At 53.3% G+C, this 17,768-nt stretch overlaps 1 protein-coding gene across 1 annotated transcript in view; it reads left to right on the top strand.

The window, feature by feature from the left end:
- WWC1 (WW and C2 domain containing 1) overlaps positions 1–17,768 on the top strand; it is a 129,033-nt gene extending 111,265 nt beyond the window's left edge. The window contains exons 18-23 of the mRNA XM_066273229.1: positions 8,042–8,147; positions 9,369–9,533; positions 12,433–12,525; positions 13,882–14,115; positions 16,445–16,566; positions 17,532–17,768. Of these exons, the coding sequence (XP_066129326.1) occupies positions 8,042–8,147; positions 9,369–9,533; positions 12,433–12,525; positions 13,882–14,115; positions 16,445–16,566; positions 17,532–17,598 (787 nt within the window). The 3' untranslated portion in view covers positions 17,599–17,768. The remainder of the gene's footprint in view (positions 1–8,041; positions 8,148–9,368; positions 9,534–12,432; positions 12,526–13,881; positions 14,116–16,444; positions 16,567–17,531) is intronic.

A 17,768-nucleotide genomic window follows, 5' to 3' on the forward strand; every position in this document is an offset into this window, starting at 1 on the left:
TTGTTACTTAAAAGGAAGAATGAGAGCCTCAAGATGTTACTGGGAACCCAGGTACCTTCTCTCTCATCTGCTCTGCTGTCCTTACTATGTGACCTCCATCATCCAGACTGCCCAATGGCCCAAAATGGCTGCTGTGTCACCAGCCATCAGGCAGGCAGCAGGAAAGAGGACGGACAAAAGAGTGTGCCTATGTGCCTTTTAACATGGAGCATTCCTGAAAGTCCTACCCAGCAATTTCTACTTGCTTCTCATTGGCTGAGCTTAGCCTGTCACCCTGTCTGACAGCAAAGCAGACTGGGGGGAAAGATCTATTTAGTTGGGTATAAAAATCAGGGTTCCATTACTAAGGCAGAATGGACACTGGGTGGGCCAAGTAGGCCTCAGAAGGTAAACCGTGGAAAATGAAATGTAACGAAAGTAGAACTGAGTATTAAAGTTGAACTAGATACATTGCTTGCCTGAGGTCTTCTCTCCCCTTGTTACAAAGGAAGCTTTGTTAGTGTGTCAGCCATGCTAAGGACAGGCTAGTACTAAACACCCTCCCTGATGTAATCTGACAGAGCAAAGTGGAGACAGCTTTCTCATCGTGCATTTCAGGGCTCTGTAGCTCCTTGTAACCCATCAGAAAGGTCTCTCGCACCTTAAGAAACAGTGATGTAATCAAGGGTTCAGATCTTAGCTTCATCCTTTTTTTTTTTCTGAGTAACCTTGGGCACAGCATTTTTAACTTTTTATTGTAGGGTAATAATAGGAAAGTTTACTTAACGTGTTCAGTGCAGCTCAGTGAATTTTCAGAAACCAAACAACTTGTGGAGCCAGCATCCAAATCAGGAAGGAGAGGGCCTTCGTTACCAGCTCCTGGGAGGCCCACACCTGCCTTCTCTTGTCCCTGCCCTCCGTCTCGGGGCCAGCCACTGAGGCACGCCATCGTGACCTTACCCGACACAGCCTCAACTGCAAAGAGAAATGGGGACATGACTCTGGTGGTAGAGGGTGATGGATGCGAAAGAATTGGAGGAAAAACGAGTAATGAAGATAAAGAAAAACTCGTGGTAGACACGCAGTAGGTGGTAGAAACTACGATTAGCAGAAGGAGCACTGCTAAGTCTCAGCTCGAAAAGGAGGAGGCAGGTTACCATCCAGAGAATGACCACAGCCCGTCAGTCTTGCCATTGGGAGGAGGACCAGCCGGGCATGCACTCTGCATTCAGACAGGTGGAGTCAGAATCTGGCTCAGCCAGCTTTCTGGGGGGTCCTAGGTCTGAGGGAGGCCTGAGCATCAGTACGTTTTAAAAGCTCCCTGGGGCCTGACCTGTAGTGGCGCAGTGGATAAAGCATCGACCTGGAAATGCTGAGGTCGCCGGTTCAAAACCCTGGGCTTGCCTGGTCAAGGCACATATGGGAGTTGATGCTTCCAGCTCCTCCCCCTTCTTTCTCTCTGTCTCTCTCTCTCTCCCTCTCTCTCTCCTCTCTAAAAATGAATAAATAAAATAAAATAAAAATAAAAGCTCCCTGGGTGATCATAATGTGCGGCATGGGCTGAGAACCATGACCCTCTAAACCTCCATTTTCTCATCGGTAATATCCAGATTAAAACTATGGCCGTGACACATGGGTATCTTGTCAACTCAGTCCAATTATTCGTGATAAGCACTTAACACAGACCCTGACCCACAGGAAGCACTCAATAACTCTTCCGTATTCTTCTGTTACAGCTCCAAATTATACATTTGATCTCAGAACGGAGTCTTTCCTTAATATCTTTCTACTCCGGGGGTCAGCACGTTTTCTGGGAAGGGCCAGATAGTCAATGGGCCACACGGAATCTGTCATGTCTGCTCAACCCTGCCGATTCTGTGTGAGAACACCCAGAGACGGTATGCACGCCAGCCACCGTGTCCCTGTCACTGAAACTTTGATGACAGGCACTGAAATTTGAGTTTCATATAATTGGCATGACATGAAATACCATTCTTTTCACTTTTTTTCCCCAGCCATTTAAAAATGTAAAAACCATTCATAGCTTGTTTGGACGGTCCAAAGCAGACTGGATTTGGCCCTTGGGCTGACCCCTCTCTTAGTGTCCTCTACTAGTCATCTGTGTCATGAAGGGTATGGCATGGTTCCTGAATTCTTGTATGTTCACTTGTTTGTTTTAGGGTTCTCTCTAAATTGTCTCAGTTCTTCTCTCTCTCTACCCCCACCTCCTTCTCTCCTTCTCCCTCCCTCTCTCCCTCCGTCCCTCTCTCCCTCTCTCCCTCTCACCTTCTCTCCTTCTCCCTCCCTCTTTCCCTCTCTCCCTCTCTCCCTCTTGCCTTCTCTCCTTCTCCCTCCCCCCTCCCTCCTTCCCCCCTCCCTCCCTCCCTCCCTCTCTCCCTCCCTCCCTCTCTCCCTCTCTCCTTCTCTCCTCTCCTTCTCTCCTTCCTCTCTCCTTCTCCCTCCCTCTCTCCCTCTCCCCCTCCCCTCTCTCCCTCTACCTCCTTCTCTCCTTCCCTCCCTCCCTCTCTCCCTCCCTCCTTCTCTCCTTCTCCCTCCCTCTCTCCCTCTCCCCTCTCTCCCTCTACCTCCTTCTCTCCTTCTCCCTCCCTCTCTCCTTCCCTCCCTCTCTCCCTCTCTCCCTCTCTCCCTCTCTCCTCTCTCCCTCCCTCCCTTCCTCCCTCCCTCTCTCCCTCTCTCCCTCTCTCCCTCTCTCCTTCTCCCTCCCTCTCTCCCTCTCCCCTTCCCCTCTCTCCCTCTACCTCCTTCTCTTTCTCCCTCCCTCTCTCCCTCCCTCCCTCTCTTCCTCCCTCCCTCTCTTCCTCCCTCCCTCTCTCCTTCTCTCTCCTTCTCTCCCTCTCACCTTCTCTCCTTCTCTCCCTCTCCCTCCCTCTCTCCTTCTCCCACCCTCTCTCCTCCCCTCTCCTTCTTTCCCTCTCTCCTTCTCCCTCCCTCCCTCCTTCTCTCTCCCTCTCTCCCTCTCTCCTCTCTCCCTCCCTTTATTCTCCTCTCTCCCTCTTTCCCTCTCTCCTTCTCCCTCCCTCTCGCCTTCTCTCTTCCTCTCTCCCTCTTGCCTTCTCTCCTTCTCCCTCCCCCCTCCCTCCTTCCCCCCTCCCTCCCTCCCTCCCTCTCTCCCTCCCTCCCTCTCTCCCTCTCTCCTTCTCTCCTCTCCTTCTCTCCTTCCTCTCTCCTTCTCCCTCCCTCTCTCCCTCTCCCCCTCCCCTCTCTCCCTCTACCTCCTTCTCTCCTTCCCTCCCTCCCTCTCTCCCTCCCTCCTTCTCTCCTTCTCCCTCCCTCTCTCCCTCTCCCCTCTCTCCCTCTACCTCCTTCTCTCCTTCTCCCTCCCTCTCTCCTTCCCTCCCTCTCTCCCTCTCTCCCTCTCTCCCTCTCTCCTCTCTCCCTCCCTCCCTTCCTCCCTCCCTCTCTCCCTCTCTCCCTCTCTCCCTCTCTCCTTCTCCCTCCCTCTCTCCCTCTCCCCTTCCCCTCTCTCCCTCTACCTCCTTCTCTTTCTCCCTCCCTCTCTCCCTCCCTCCCTCTCTTCCTCCCTCCCTCTCTTCCTCCCTCCCTCTCTCCTTCTCTCTCCTTCTCTCCCTCTCACCTTCTCTCCTTCTCTCCCTCTCCCTCCCTCTCTCCTTCTCCCACCCTCTCTCCTCCCCTCTCCTTCTTTCCCTCTCTCCTTCTCCCTCCCTCCCTCCTTCTCTCTCCCTCTCTCCCTCTCTCCTCTCTCCCTCCCTTTATTCTCCTCTCTCCCTCTTTCCCTCTCTCCTTCTCCCTCCCTCTCGCCTTCTCTCTTCCTCTCTCCCTCTCTCCTTCTCCTTCCCTCTCTCCTCCCCTCTCCTTCTTTTCCTCTCTCCTTCTCCCTCCCTCTCGCCTTCTCTCTCCCTCTCCTCCCTCCCTCTCTCCTTCTCCCTCCCTCTCTCCTCCCCTCTCCTTCTTTCCCTCTCTCCTTCTCCCTCCCTCCCTCCTTCTCCCTCCCTCCCTCCTTCTCTCTCCCTCTCTCCTTTCTCCCTCTCTCCTTCTCTTTCCCTCTCTCCTTTTTCCTCCCTCTCGCCTTCTCTCTTCCTCTCTCCCTCTCTCCAGCACACTGCTGGGATGGGCTGGGGTCCACACAGGCAAAGATTTGATGCTGGAAATAGGCCTAGGACCTGTCTTCCAGAACCCTGGCACAAGATCACTGGTTTTCCCCCAAATTCCAAGCTTGTGTCGAGACTTTTCATGCCATTGCCTAGCAACCGCCTTCTGTTCTCTCTCCCTTTGTGGCCCCCTCTGTCCCCACCCCTGGCCATTCAGACCTCCCTAGACACTGACTTACAAAGAGAGCTGGGAATCCGGAGCAGAGCTGCTCTCCTGGGGTAAGCCATCTGCGGCCCCTTCCCCAGACGGCAGGCCTCTCTGGGTCCTGGGATGTGAGCTAGCCTCACCGGGCGCTTAGCTCGGGCGTCAGGTGCCCACACCTCCCAAACGCCGGCCCTCCGTTCTAATTTATATTCTCCCCCCTTCGGCACCCAAGGACCAGGGTGCTATTGTCAGACCCTCTTTTTTTTGGGGGGGGTGGAGGGCTAAGTTTCTTTAGTGCCTCTACTCAGAAGGCTGGGTTTTTTTATTTTAAACATCCAAAAGCAAAACAAAACTCAAAGTATTAAAGAATACAGGAGACGGTAATCACAGACAACGCCCGCGTGAAGCTGCTTGTGTCAGCCGTCTTGGGAAGTGTGTGTGTGTGTGTGTGTGTGTGTGTGTGTGTGTGTCTAGGGCAGAGACGGAGAAGTAGCATTGCAGAAGAGCTCTCAGAGGAGACTGTTCTGGGAAAGGCTCCCACCAACAGTGCTGACGAGCCAGCCCCTCGACACCCGCACCCTCTCTGACATCCATACAGCCCGACTCCAGTACTGACGGAGACTGGGTACGTCTCTTATGTTAGCAGATTCTGCTAACTTGACTTCGCAGTAAAAACTGGCTGCTCCAATTTACTCCCGGCAGGAGGTATTCCCCCTACCTTGGCCAGCCCATGGGATTATCAGATAGTTCTTCTTTTGGCAACATTAACTCGTAGTTGTATCATCACTTTAGTTGTTCATTGATTGCTTCTCATATGTGCCTTGACCGTGGGGCTTCAGCCGAGCCAGAGACCCCTTGCTCAAGCCAGTGACCATGGGTCATGTCTATGACCCTACCCTCAAGCTGGCAACCCTGCACTCAAGCTGGTGAACTTGGGGGTATCGAACCTGGGTCCTCAGTGTCCCAGGTCAATGCTCTATCCACTGTGCCACCACCTGGTCAGCCTATTTTAATTATTTTTCTCTTCACAGTTGAGGGTTATTTTTGTTTGTTTGTTTTGTTTTATTTTGTTTCTGTAAATATGTAGATCAGATTCACAGTCAAACAGAGACTTCCGTAGTGGTTGAGCACTTAAAAGGCTTGAGAAAACTTGGGAGGAAAACCATTCTTTACCACTTAGCAGCCCGTGACACTGGACAAGGGCCTTCAACTCCCTGACCCGCAGCTTCTCAGTCTATAAAACAGAGACAGGAACCACTGGCTGCACTGTCGTGAGCCTGAGAGCTGCACCTGGAGCTCATTAAGCCCTCAGCAAGCGCTGGTTAATGTGGCAACTGTGGGGTTTTCAGGGAGGCGCTCCTCGCGTGTTCCCATATTTAATGGCCCTTTTATAAGGAGACAGAGGGGCGGCGGATCCGAAGGAGGGGTGAGCGCAGCGTGGCCAAGTCCCCATCTAAGTGCAGAGGGGTCGAGATCCACGATGTCCCCCCTGCGCTGGGAAGATCCCAGGGAGAATGTATGTTTCTCCGCAGCCTCCGGGAGCCCGCTAACTAAACGTCCGCATGCCCGCTGTCGGCTGGCAGTCCTGCTCGCTGTGGTCGCGCTGCCCCGTGCTGCTCACAGCCTGGCGGTTCTGTCTGTCTTTGAGAAGGAGAGGTGGGAATGGAGATATATCGCTAATTAACAAATGCTGTCCCTTTGTTCCACCAACTCCTTGCGACCGTGGCAGCCATGGGGAAAGGGTAATTTTGGAGAGTATCACCAAAAGTCAAAGTCTCTTCAACAAATGATACTGGAACAATTGAATACCCACCTAGGAAAAATAAACTCAGAGCATCATGGACAAAAAGGTTATCCTGAAACAGATCGTGGGGTTGAGCACAAAATGTGAAACTAGAAAAGGCCTAAAAGAAAATATAGGAGAGCCTGACCAGGCGGTGGCGCAGTGGATAGAGTGTCGGACTAGGATCTGGAGGACCCAGGTTCGAGACCCTGAGGTTGCTGGTTTGAGCATGGGCTCATCTGGTTTGAGTAAGGCTCACCACCTTGACCTCAAGGTCGCTGGCTTGAACAAGGGGTCACTCGGTTTGCTGTAGCCCCCCAGTCAAGACACATATGAGAAAGCAATCAATAAACAATTAAGGTGCCGCAACAAAGAACTGATGCTTCTCATCTCTCTCCCTTCCTGTCTGTCTGTCCTTATCTGTCTCTCTGTCTCTATCAAAAAAGAAAAAAGAAAATATAGGACAAAGCTTTTGTACAGTTGTAGGGTAGGCAGAGATTTTTCAGATAGAATGTAAAAAGCCCAAACTGTTAAAAAAAACTGATAAATTTGACTTTTTGACTTTATCATAATCAAAAAGCTTCTGTTCTTTGGAAGACACCATTTTGAAAAATAAAATGTCCCAACAGATTTGGGGAAAATCTTTCCAAAAGATTTATATGCAGTATATGTAATGAACTCTTACAGATAAATAATAGAAAGCCAACCCAGTTTCTAAATGGGCTAAGGAGTCTAACAGATGCTTTGCAAAAAGTAAAATATATGGATGGTCATTAAGTGCATAAGAACATTCTCAGTGGGAAAGTGCAGGTTAAAACCACAAGGAAATGTGAGTGCACCCCGGTAGAGTGACTGACTGAATTTAAAGGCTGGTACCAAGTCTAGATGTGGAACTGCAATTCTCAGAACATTGCTGGTGGGAATGTCCAGCGGCATAACCACGTTGGAAAGCCAGTTTGTCACTTTTTTTAAAAAGATCAACTCATACTTACTGTGTGATCAAGCAGTTCCATCCCTAGGGGTGTAGTGGTTATGGTCTGAATTACGTTCCCTGCAAAATTCAGGTATTGAGCCCTGACCCCAGGAGCTCAGAATGTGACCGTGACTGTATTTGAGACAGGGCCTTTCAAAGCTGATTAAGTGAACACAAGATTGTTAAAATTACAGCAGACCCTATAACCCAATATGACTGGTATCTTTGTAAGAAGAGGAAGTATGGACAGATAGATCTCCCCGGGGGCGTGCACACAGGAGGAAGGCCAGATGAGAACACAGCAAGTAGGTAGCCATCTGCAAGCCACAGGGAGAGGCCTCAGAGGAAACCAGACCTGCAAGAGATCAATTTCTGTTCTTGTCAGCCACCCAGCCGGAGGTATTGTTCCGGCACCTCTGGCAGACAAACGCAGTATCCAAGAGAAATGAAAACATAGATCGAATATCTGCAGAAACTTTCATTTAAAAGTGTTAAGAAATAGAAACAATCCAAATGTCCGTCGCTGGCTGAATAGCTAAGCAAATTGTGGTTACTCGGCCATAAAAAAAAGAGTGGACTGTTAATACAGTCAACCAACACGAAGTCAACCTCTCAGAAGCCTTCTGCTGAGAGAATGAAGCCAGGGACAAAAGAACACACATGCTGTCTGACTGCATTTATATGACAGGCTCAAAAAATCAGATTTCATCTATAGTGACCCGAGCCGATCAGTGCCGGGCTGGGACGGGAGGAGTTAACTGAGAAAGCGGACAAGGGAGCCTTTCCAGGTGATGGAGCGGTCTAGGTCGTGGTAGTGGTTACACAGGCGAATTGCATTGGTCAAAACTTGTCAAACTAGACACCGAAAATGCGGTTTGCTCTATGTAAATTATACCTTGCAATAATTGATTTTTTCTCCCCCTCAAAAACTGAGTCCTCGATCCTGAGAAGGTTTGGAAGCCCGGCCCTGCCTGTGTTTCAAGGCAGGCGAGCAGATCAGAGTAGTCTCTGAAAGGTTTTTGTCGTCATAGGGGATTTGAGGAGGAGACCAGCGACCATGAGGCGGCGGAGGAGGGAGAGGAGGACGTTTTCGCTGAGAAAACCTCACCAGATGTGGGCGAGTGCTCAGCACTGAAGGTAGGGGGGGCCGGGGCGATGGGAAGGGCCGTCTTGGAGGGAATAGCCCTGAATGCTCGAACCCAGGCAGTCACAAAAGGTTCACAGTCCAGCCTTGTCCTCCAACATCGGGGGACAGGCTCTCGGAATGGGGTGACCTGCAGAAGGTCTATAGTAGTGCCCCTGCCTGTGATTTGGCTCATTTTGGTAACGGTGAGCAGGAAAGGCTGACCGCCCCCTCCTGTCTCCTTCGCCTGCCTTTCCCCCGCTGTCTCTGGGTGGACCTCACGCTTTGCAGTCAGATGGCTCTGACTCCGCCCCTCCCTGGCTGCATAGGCTTAGGCAGAGGACTCCGTCCCTCTCGAGCCTTTATTTCACTGTCTCTGCACTGGACGCAATAATACTCACCTGGCAGGTAGGTTCTCAGGTTTCAAAGGGAGATATTTATGCAATTTGGGTCGGCCCAAAGTGCAGTAGGAGAAGGGGTCAGACAGTCCAGTTCCACTTGCCTCCTCTTCCTGCTGCGGTAGGGTAGCGTGTCACATCAGGACTCAGTCTCCACAGAGGTCTCTGTCCCCTCCACCTGCAGGGCAGCTGGGGGCGGGGTTGCAGGTTGTGCACTGCACACAGGTGCCGGGCCACGGGTCGCTGAGAGGAATCCAGGGCTGACTTCTAACTGCTCCACCCCACGGGGAAAGTGTTGTACAGTTTCTCCAGCCCAAGGGGGCGCCCTTTTCCAAAATGACACAAAGGCACTGTTAAGATTAATTAATGGTGGGTTTCGTCTGCTCATCTTTTACTGGTGACCACTGTGAAAGGACAAGAGAAAACCTGGTCACCTCGTTTTAAGAAACGAGATTTGCCAGTCGCCTCCATAATCCCAAGAAGACACCGGCAGGTCTTGGCCGGGGCCGTGGCGACCTTGGGTGCGTCCCTGACAAACGCATGTGGCACCTAAGTCTTGAGGCTGTGAGTCCAGCTTGTCTGTGGTTAAGGTGCCTCTGCTGCTCACGTGGGCAGTGCATATGGTCCCACTCGCCCCAACCCACAGGTATCATGGAGGAATAGAGGCCACCACTGCGGACACGTCCTGGCTGGGCAGGATTGGGATCGAGGAAGCTCCCAGCTGTGTCTGCGGGACAAAGGCCAGGGACAGGAGTGGGCAGCCACTGGGAATCTTCCCCAGGAGTCTTGGGGCAGGTGGCTGAAACTGTGGTCTCAAAGCTGTGACTTCTCCCTCAGGTGGACAGAGAGACCAACACAGAGACCCCGGCCCCATCCCCCACAGTGGTGCGGCCCAAGGACCGGCGGATGGGCACGCCCTCGCCGGGGCCCTTTCTCCGAGGAAGCACCATCATCCGCTCCAAGACCTTCTCCCCGGGACCCCAGAGCCAGTACGTCTGCCGGGTAAGCAAGCACGTGGCCCTCGCCCCCTCCCAGAGCCCTTGCCTCCCACGAGTTAGCCCCAGCCTCTCAGCCCTGGCCGCCAACCCCACTGTCTCTCATGGTATCAGGGATCCTCCGGTCAAGTAACTCCCCTGAGCCTGTTTCCTGATGTGGCGTTGACAGGCTGACTTCATAGGTGGTTTTAGGGTTGGCTTAAATCAAGGATGGAAAGGGCTCCGCAGCCACTACCCAGACGATAGTTTTATAGTTGTAAGCACATCTCTCCCCCCCCCCTTTTTTTTAATTTTTCTGAAGTGAGAAGCAGGGAGGCAGAGAGACAGAGAGACAGACTCCTGCATACGCCTAACTGGGATCCACCTGGCATGCCCACCAGGGGGTGATGCTCTGTCCATCTGGGGCATTGCTCCGCTGCAACCGGAGCCATTCTAGCGCCTGAGGCGGAGGCCATGGAGCCATCTTCAGCACCCGGGCCAACTTTGCTCCAATGGAGCCTTGGCTACAGGAGAAGAAGAGAGAGATAGAGAGGAAGGAGAGGGTGAAGGGTGGAGAAGCAGATGGGCATTTCTCCTGTGTGCCCTGACCGGGAATCGAACCTAGGACTTCCACACACTGGGCCAATGATCTACCACTGAGCCAACTGTCCAGGGCCTGCAACCACATCTCTTGTCCCCCTTGTTTTTTTTTTTTTGTTTTTGTATTTTTCTGAAGCTGGAAATGGGCAGGCAGTCAGACAGACTCCCGCACGCGCCCGACTGGGATCCACCCAGCATGCCCACCAGGGGGCGATGCTCTGCCCATCTGGGGCATCGCTCTGTTTCAACCAGAGCCATTCTAGTGCCTGAGGCAGAGGCCATGGAGCCATCCTCAGTGCCCGGGCCAACTTTGCTCCAATGGAGCCTTGTCTGCAGGAGGGGAAGAGAGAGACAGAGAGGAAGGAGGGGGGGTGGAGAAGCAGATGGGCGCTTCTCCTGTGTGCCCTGGCCGGGAATCGAACCTGGGACTCCTGCACGCCAGGCTGATGCTCTACCACTGAGCCAACTGGCTAGGGCCGCCTTGTTTATAATCAGTTACGACTTAGGGATCAATTGTCCTGATACATAGTAATATAATAGTTGGTATCACATATTCTATGGGTGCTACTTACAGAGGGTTAAATGCGGGATAAAGCCCCCTTCTGGTATGACAGCCAGCCTGCCTGTCTGTACTATGATTCCAGTCAAGTCGGTCCATCCCTCTGTCTGTATATTTCATCTCTGAGCCCTCCGTGCATCCTGGGGGCCAGGAGAGGATGTGGCCTTGCGGTCAAGCCGACTGGACCTTGATCCCTTGTTCTGGTGCTCACCGGCTGCACAACTTGTAAAATGGTCCTCATCTTTCTGGGTCTCCCTTCCCTCCGTGAGGACAGTTTGAGGATAGAACGAAACTATCGGTAAGGCACGTGGCACATAGTAGGTGCTCTGTCCACAGGGCTGTCATTATTGTTACTACTATCCTAGCTCCAGTTCTGGCTGAAACTTTGCCTAGCAAAGTAACTATTTCATCAGTTACGTCCCTGGGGTTGCTGTGTTCAACATGGCAGGACTGTTAGTATCATTGTCACTAATAATTAATAAGCACAAAAAAAACTTCTCAGGGGAGACCAGCAGTAAGCTGACAACTGTCGGGACAAACAGGCTCTGTAGCACTGGCCTGTGGCGACCCTGTTGACTTAGAACCAGAACTCAGGGAAGGAAGCCCCGACCCGCATATCCTGAGACATGCTGTCATCCCAGTCCCCTCTCCGGTCCCCCTGTCAAACAGCATCTGTCTGACCAGAGCCCCGGTCTCTGGCCGTGGGTGGGGAATGTTAGCTTTCTGGGAAGGGCGCAAACAGCTAAGCGATTGAAGGGATTCTGAGGCAGGGAGAGCTGTGACCAGTACACAGTACAGCTCGCATGAGCCTGTCTACTCAACATTCTCCAAGGACACTGTCCCTGAAGTTTTGCTTTTGGGTTGCTTCTTCATATATATCTTATCAATCTTTATTTTTGTTTTTAAGATTTTGTTTATTGACTTTTAGAGAGAGAGGGAGAGGGGATGAGTGAGATTATAGTTGCTTCACCGTAGTTGTTCACTGATTGTGCCAGGGTTTTGAACCAGCGACTTCAGCATTTGAGATGCACGCTCTGTTCACTGCCTCACCACAGGTTAGGCCAGTGGTCGGCAAACCGCGGCTCGCGAGCCACATGCAACCTAATAGCATGCGACGTTTTTAGCAAAGACCAGCTTAGGAGTACCCTAATTAAGTTAATAACAATGTACCTGCCTATATAGTTTAAGTTTTAAAAAATTGGCTCTCAAAAGAAATTTCAATCTTTGCACTGTTGATATTTGGCTCTGTTGACTAAGGAGTTTGCTGACCACTGGGGTAGGTAGGCTCTATCGGTCAGTCTTGACGGTGGCTCAGCTTGAGCTATAAATATAGGCTCTGTGGGCGACAGGGAAGTCGGTGCTAATAGGCCTTGGCATGGTAGGTCAGGGGGGCAGTGTGTCCTGGACTCACACTGACTCGAGTGGACTGCTACCAACTCACCCACCTTGGGCAAGGCCTAAGCCTCTGTGTCCTCGTTGCTCCAGTGGGGATGCTACATCTCACGTGGTTACTGGAAGGATCAGTGAGATACCGTGTGAATAAAAGGTAGCGGCACACACTGTGCTGAGAGTGTGCTAATGAGCGTGCTCCCGGAACAGAAAGGGAGCGTGGGGAAGGTCGGATGAAACCTGCTTCCTGCCATCCCCAGGGAGCAGGAACTCAGGAGAGAAAGGACAGGGCTGAGCGGGGGAAACCACCCTCCTGGCCCCAGCGTGCCTCCCGAATGCACTCAGACCCACATTAACTTCCGTGACTCTCTTCTGGCAGCTGAATCGGAGTGACAGTGACAGCTCCACGCTGTCCAAGAAGCCCCCTTTTGTTCGGAACTCCCTGGAGCGACGCAGCGTCCGGATGAAGCGGGTAAGACGGACTCCTCGCAGCCGCTGGGGAGCGGCTCTGAGCACGTCGCTTCCCTGAACACAGCCCCCGACGTCTCACTGTTCCCCGGGTCACTGGTGTGCGGAAAGCGCGCTCGCGGTCGGGATGGTTTTTGTGAATGGGAAGTTGGTGAACTCTATGGCCTGAGTAGGCCCTGGGCAAGGTGCCAAAGGGGGAAATATAACGTGATTGTCATGACGAATAGGTTAGATCAGGAGTGTGCCTTCCCCGGTTAGAAACCCACCAGTCAGAGACGTCACAGTCACTGATGGGAGCCAGCCTCACACGAGACTGCTCAGTGTGTCGTCCAGCTGACTGAGCAGGTCAAGGTGCTGGCAACCCTCCCTGCTGGCCGAGAAGCGGGGTCTTCTCTCAGCCCAGCTGGAAACCCCCAGGGAAGAGGCCACCACCATCCCTGTGGAGAAATCTTACCTTTCCTCAGGGCGACTTGGCTGAGGAAGAGGTGCCAGGTAACGTCAGGCACAGGCCTGGCTCCTGATGGGGACTTCCACCCGCCAGGGGACTTCCACCCACCAGGGCTGCAGCGGATGCCGAGGGCCCTGCCCTGTTTGCACTTTAAACACAGATGTTGCAGCCTTCCGGTGTGTTGGCAGAACTAGAAGAAACCCAACTGCCAGAGTATCAGAAAGAGGAGTAGAGAGAGCAAAGGGAAGGACACGCAGGGAAGGAGAGCGTGCCGACTGCCCCACGCAATCGGGCTGGTCCTCTGTCAGTCACCACCCCTTCCCCTGCATCTCTGGAAAGAACGCGAGTGACCAGGAGAAAGCACAGCAGAAGAGGGGGCACAGGAAAGGGCAGGAGTGCTGACTATGGGAGAAGGGGGGCATAGCGTCAGTGGCGGGAGGGCCAGCTGCCCACTCTGGGCTCCCCACCCCCTCCTGTCTTCTGTGGCTGGCTGGTGCTGCAGGGTCTCCTGAGGAGCTTGTTGATGACGATGCAGGTTCCAAGGGCACACTCCCAGACAGTTTAACTCAGCACCTGGAAACTACTTTTTTTTTTTTAATTAATGTATTGATTTTATAGAAAGAGGATGGGAGCGAGAAAGGGACAGAAGCATCAGTCTGTTTCTGTATGTGCACTGACCAGGGATCGAACCGGAGTAAAGCGCCCCACGTGGTGATCTGGGACATAAAAATGCTCAATAAACATGAACTAGAGAATGGGAGAAATCAAGGCAGGTTGGAGGGGCAGCGGGCATTTTTGAGGGAGTTGAAGCCTGCTGATGAAGGAAGGGATTTAAGGTTCAGAGGAGGGGTCACGTGGACTCACTCCTCCCCGCTGGGTCCTGAGCAGTCAAAGCCATCCCCACCCCCGCAGCCTTCATCCTTCAAATCCCTGCGCAACGAGCGCGTGATGCGCACCTCGCTGGACCTCGAGTTAGACCTACAGGCCACCAGGACCTGGCACAGCCAGCTGACTCAGGAGATCTCGGTGCTGAAGGAGCTCAAGGAGCAGCTCGAACAAGCCAAGAGCCACGGGGAGCAGGAGCTGCCGCAGTGGCTGCGCGAGGACGAGCGCTTCCGCCTGCTGCTGAGGCTGCTGGAGAAGCGGGTGAGTGCCGCCCGCTGCGGCGAGGGGGCGGCACGTCTGCCCTGGGGGACGCCCCGCTGCTGCGGGGGAGGGACACCGGAGCTTTGAAGGGGGTCTTACCCTCCAGAGACCCACTGAGAGTGTTCCCGGGGCCCCTCGTTCCCATCAGCAAAGGGTTCCCGGAATGCCTTTGCCCGGGAAATGTTACCTTTTGACCTGGCGGCCCGGCCCCTTTTTGCTGTATTTCCATGTTGATGTGTATTTCTGCTATCCTTCTTAAAACATGGATATCTCATCGGTACTGGGGCACACACTCGAACAGATCTAGAACAGTGACCCGCCCTGGTGCCTGCCCATGCGGTCCCACGGAGCAGGTGTGCCAACGCGGAGGGGAGCAGACCCTGGCAGGGCCTGGTACTGAGATGCCAGGAACACAAGCCTGCTCGCTTCTCTGCCCTCCTGCAGTGAGTTTGAGGGATTTCAGTGTTGCTCAAGGAAAAAGACGTTGGCCCCAAAGTGGCAGCACGGCGCAATGAGTTTTATTAGGGTAGTCGCTGCTTTCACAAGTTTGCATGCAGGAGACTCCCCTCATCGCGCAGGGGGACCTGCCAGAGACAACTTTTCTGGGGCCACACCTAGAGGGCAGGAAGACAAGGGGACTCCTGGGGAAGAGGGAGTTGGAGAGGGTGCATCTAGATGACATCACTCAGCAGCGCCGTGAGGAGTCTCTGGGTCAGAGAGCTCCAGAGCTGCAGCAGTTTGGAGTCCTGGAGAGCCCCCGGGTGTAGCTCATCTACGGCTAGCAGGTGATGGGTGCCGCATCACAGGGTATGCAAAGCAGGCAGGTTCTAAATGGCTTAAAAATCCACTTGTTTGAGCTAGATTTTAAAACAGTTGGATGGGTAAAAATCCATGTTTGACACCAGCGGGCTTTTGAGTGAACAGGTCCCAGTCTATCGTGAAAAAGTAAGACACACTGGACCAATACACAGAGGCCATCTTTGACTCCTTTTTATAACACCTGCCACTCCTGGATTGTCGCCATGGCAGGAATGACAGACCCCTGCTTGTTCTGCCCGCACACATACTTATAACAGGGGTTTAATAAGAGCATTAAAGGAAATGAGAAAATTGGAGAAAGCTTTAAGGAAGAGAAGGACATAAATATATTCCTAACCTTATTGTAACAATCTGTTACATTTACCTTTGAGCTTCTCAGTAGCCAGCTCATAAAGAGTAGCCAGCTCATCTGGGCCCGGCCTTAAGAAAACACAATCTGAGAAACCCAACCTTTCAAATAGTAAATTACAGTCCATCCATGACTATCTGATATTGACCTACTAAGGGCCATTTAAACAGCAGCTTTATTGATCAAAATTCTGTCTCTGTGCAGTGTTGTCAAGTATCTACCACATGGATATCTTAGGGCTCTTGGTGGCTCGTCCTCAAAAGTACATGCATAGGTTTGCATCAAGAAGAAGGGGCGTAACGTGCCAAAAGGCGTTGAGCACGCTGCACGCCTTAGAATTGGCTTCCTACCACATCTTGGTGGTTTGACGTAAAAGAAATTTATTAACATGTCTGAGCCCATTTCCTGAGCTGTAGAATAGAAGTAATTATAAAAATCTACTTTCCGGCCCTGGCCGGTTGGCTCAGCGGTAGAGCGTCGGCCTGGCGTGCGGGGGACCCGGGTTCGATTCCCGGCCAGGGCACATAGGAGAAGCGCCCATTTGCTTCTCCACCCCCGCCTCCTTCTTCCTCTCTGTCTCTCTCTTCCCCTCCCGCAGCCAAGGCTCCATTGGAGCAAAGATGGCCCGGGCGCTGGAGATGGCTCCTTGGCCTCTGCCCCAGGCGCTAGAGTAGCTCTGGTCGTGGCAGAGCGACGCCCCAGAGGGGCAGAGCATCGCCCCTGGTGGGCGTGCCGGGTGGATCCCGGTCGGGCGCATGCGGGAGTCTGTCTGACTGTCTCTCCCCATTTCCAGCTTCAGAAAAATATAATAAATAAATAAATAAATAAAATCTACTTTCCTAGGTAGCCCTGGGGATTAGATGCAGTTGCATACATTTCAAGGGATAACCCCACCTCCTGACTTCCAACGAGTCCATATAAGTGTTCACAGGTCCACACAGGTGTTCAGTTCCCTGGCTCCCAACGCCTGGTCATTGTCACAGATGATGCTACTGCTTTTTCTCTCAATGCAGAAGTGTGAGGTTGCTTGTTGTGTGACCCGCAGACCTTTTGACTACAGTCATCTACTTGTTTGTGCTAGAAAGTTCCCCTTGGCTGACCCATTCCTGGAGGCCGAAGGGACTGTCCAGGACCTCACGGCCTGGCTTGCTTTGCCTGCAGATGGACCGCGCAGAGCACAAGGGTGAGCTTCAGACGGACAAGATGATGCGGGCGGCCGCCAAGGATGTGCACCGGCTTCGAGGCCAGAGCTGTAAGGAGCCTCCAGAAGTGCAGTCTTTCAGGTAAGGAAGTGGGCGCCCGGGCAGCCCTCCCCCTCCCCCTCCCTCTCCCACCCCCTCGCTCTCCCACCCCCTCCCTCTTCCACCCCCTCTGCCCAGCCGCAGTCTCCTTCCCGGTCTCAGTGCTCCCTGCCCTGTGGTCCCTTCTCCAGCGGAGCGCCCGCTCTGCCACTGATGTCCGTCCCCGCCAAGCCATCCCCGGCGGCCTGTGCGCCACGCCCGCTTTCCCTTGCTGTCCATCTCAGTCCCCAGCACCTCATGCTCACTGGTTAGATCCTCTTGTTTAATGAATGAGCCACCTGCTCCGGCCGTCCCTCTCAGCCTTGCCGTCGCCGGCGATTGCGGGAGCTCAGCTGAAGGCTGAATGAGCCGGGGGTGATGGATGGCTGCCGGCCTCCTGGCTCTGCCTGCCACCTGCCGCTGGCCGCGGTCTCAGGAGGCGCCCTCCTGCTGCACCAGATCCAGGCGGCTCATGGGGCGGCCTCCTCTACCCTCTGTCTGGGCCTCCCATCCCCAGGGGGGCCTTGTGTTTAGACTTGGGGTGTCCTCTCAGAGAAGGCTGAAAAAATACATTGACAATGGACTGCCATTGACACGGCCCTGTTTTGGACATCTCAATTTTTAACCAGGGAGGAATCGAAAACAAACACTGGGACTGGTCCAAAGACCCTTCTCGACTCAGGCCCCGGGTGGTGACTCCAGGTCTCTGGTCCTGCTAATGCCCCCTAAAGCACTGGTTTCTGAGGCCCCCTGGGGACATTTGGCAGTTTGGGGACAGTTTTGGTGGTCATGGCTGGAACGAGGGGTGCGGGAGCTGCAGCTGGCATCTGGGGTGGGGGCAGAGGCAGGGACGCCGCCACACACCCTCCGGGGCCCAGGGCAGCCCCCACTGCCAAGCAGAGTCCTGCCGTGGGAACCGTCCAGGGAGGTTGGCAGCGGCTGCTCAGTAGGGATGGCCTCTTTCCCAGGGAGAAGATGGCGTTTTTCACCCGGCCTCGGATGAACATCCCCACCCTCTCTGCAGACGACGTCTAATCGCCGGAAAAGTATTCCCTTTGTCCCACGGACCACGCTGTGAACGTAGACTGTGGCTAAAGTTATTTATGTGGTGTTATATGAAGGTACCGAGTCACATGTCCTCTTAGCGCGCCTGTTGGTTTGAAGATGAACCGAAGTTGTTGTTTTTTTGTTTTTGTTTTTTTTTT

The sequence above is a fragment of the Saccopteryx bilineata genome, chromosome 4, assembly GCF_036850765.1.
Source record: "Saccopteryx bilineata isolate mSacBil1 chromosome 4, mSacBil1_pri_phased_curated, whole genome shotgun sequence".
NCBI lineage: Eukaryota > Metazoa > Chordata > Mammalia > Chiroptera > Emballonuridae > Saccopteryx > Saccopteryx bilineata.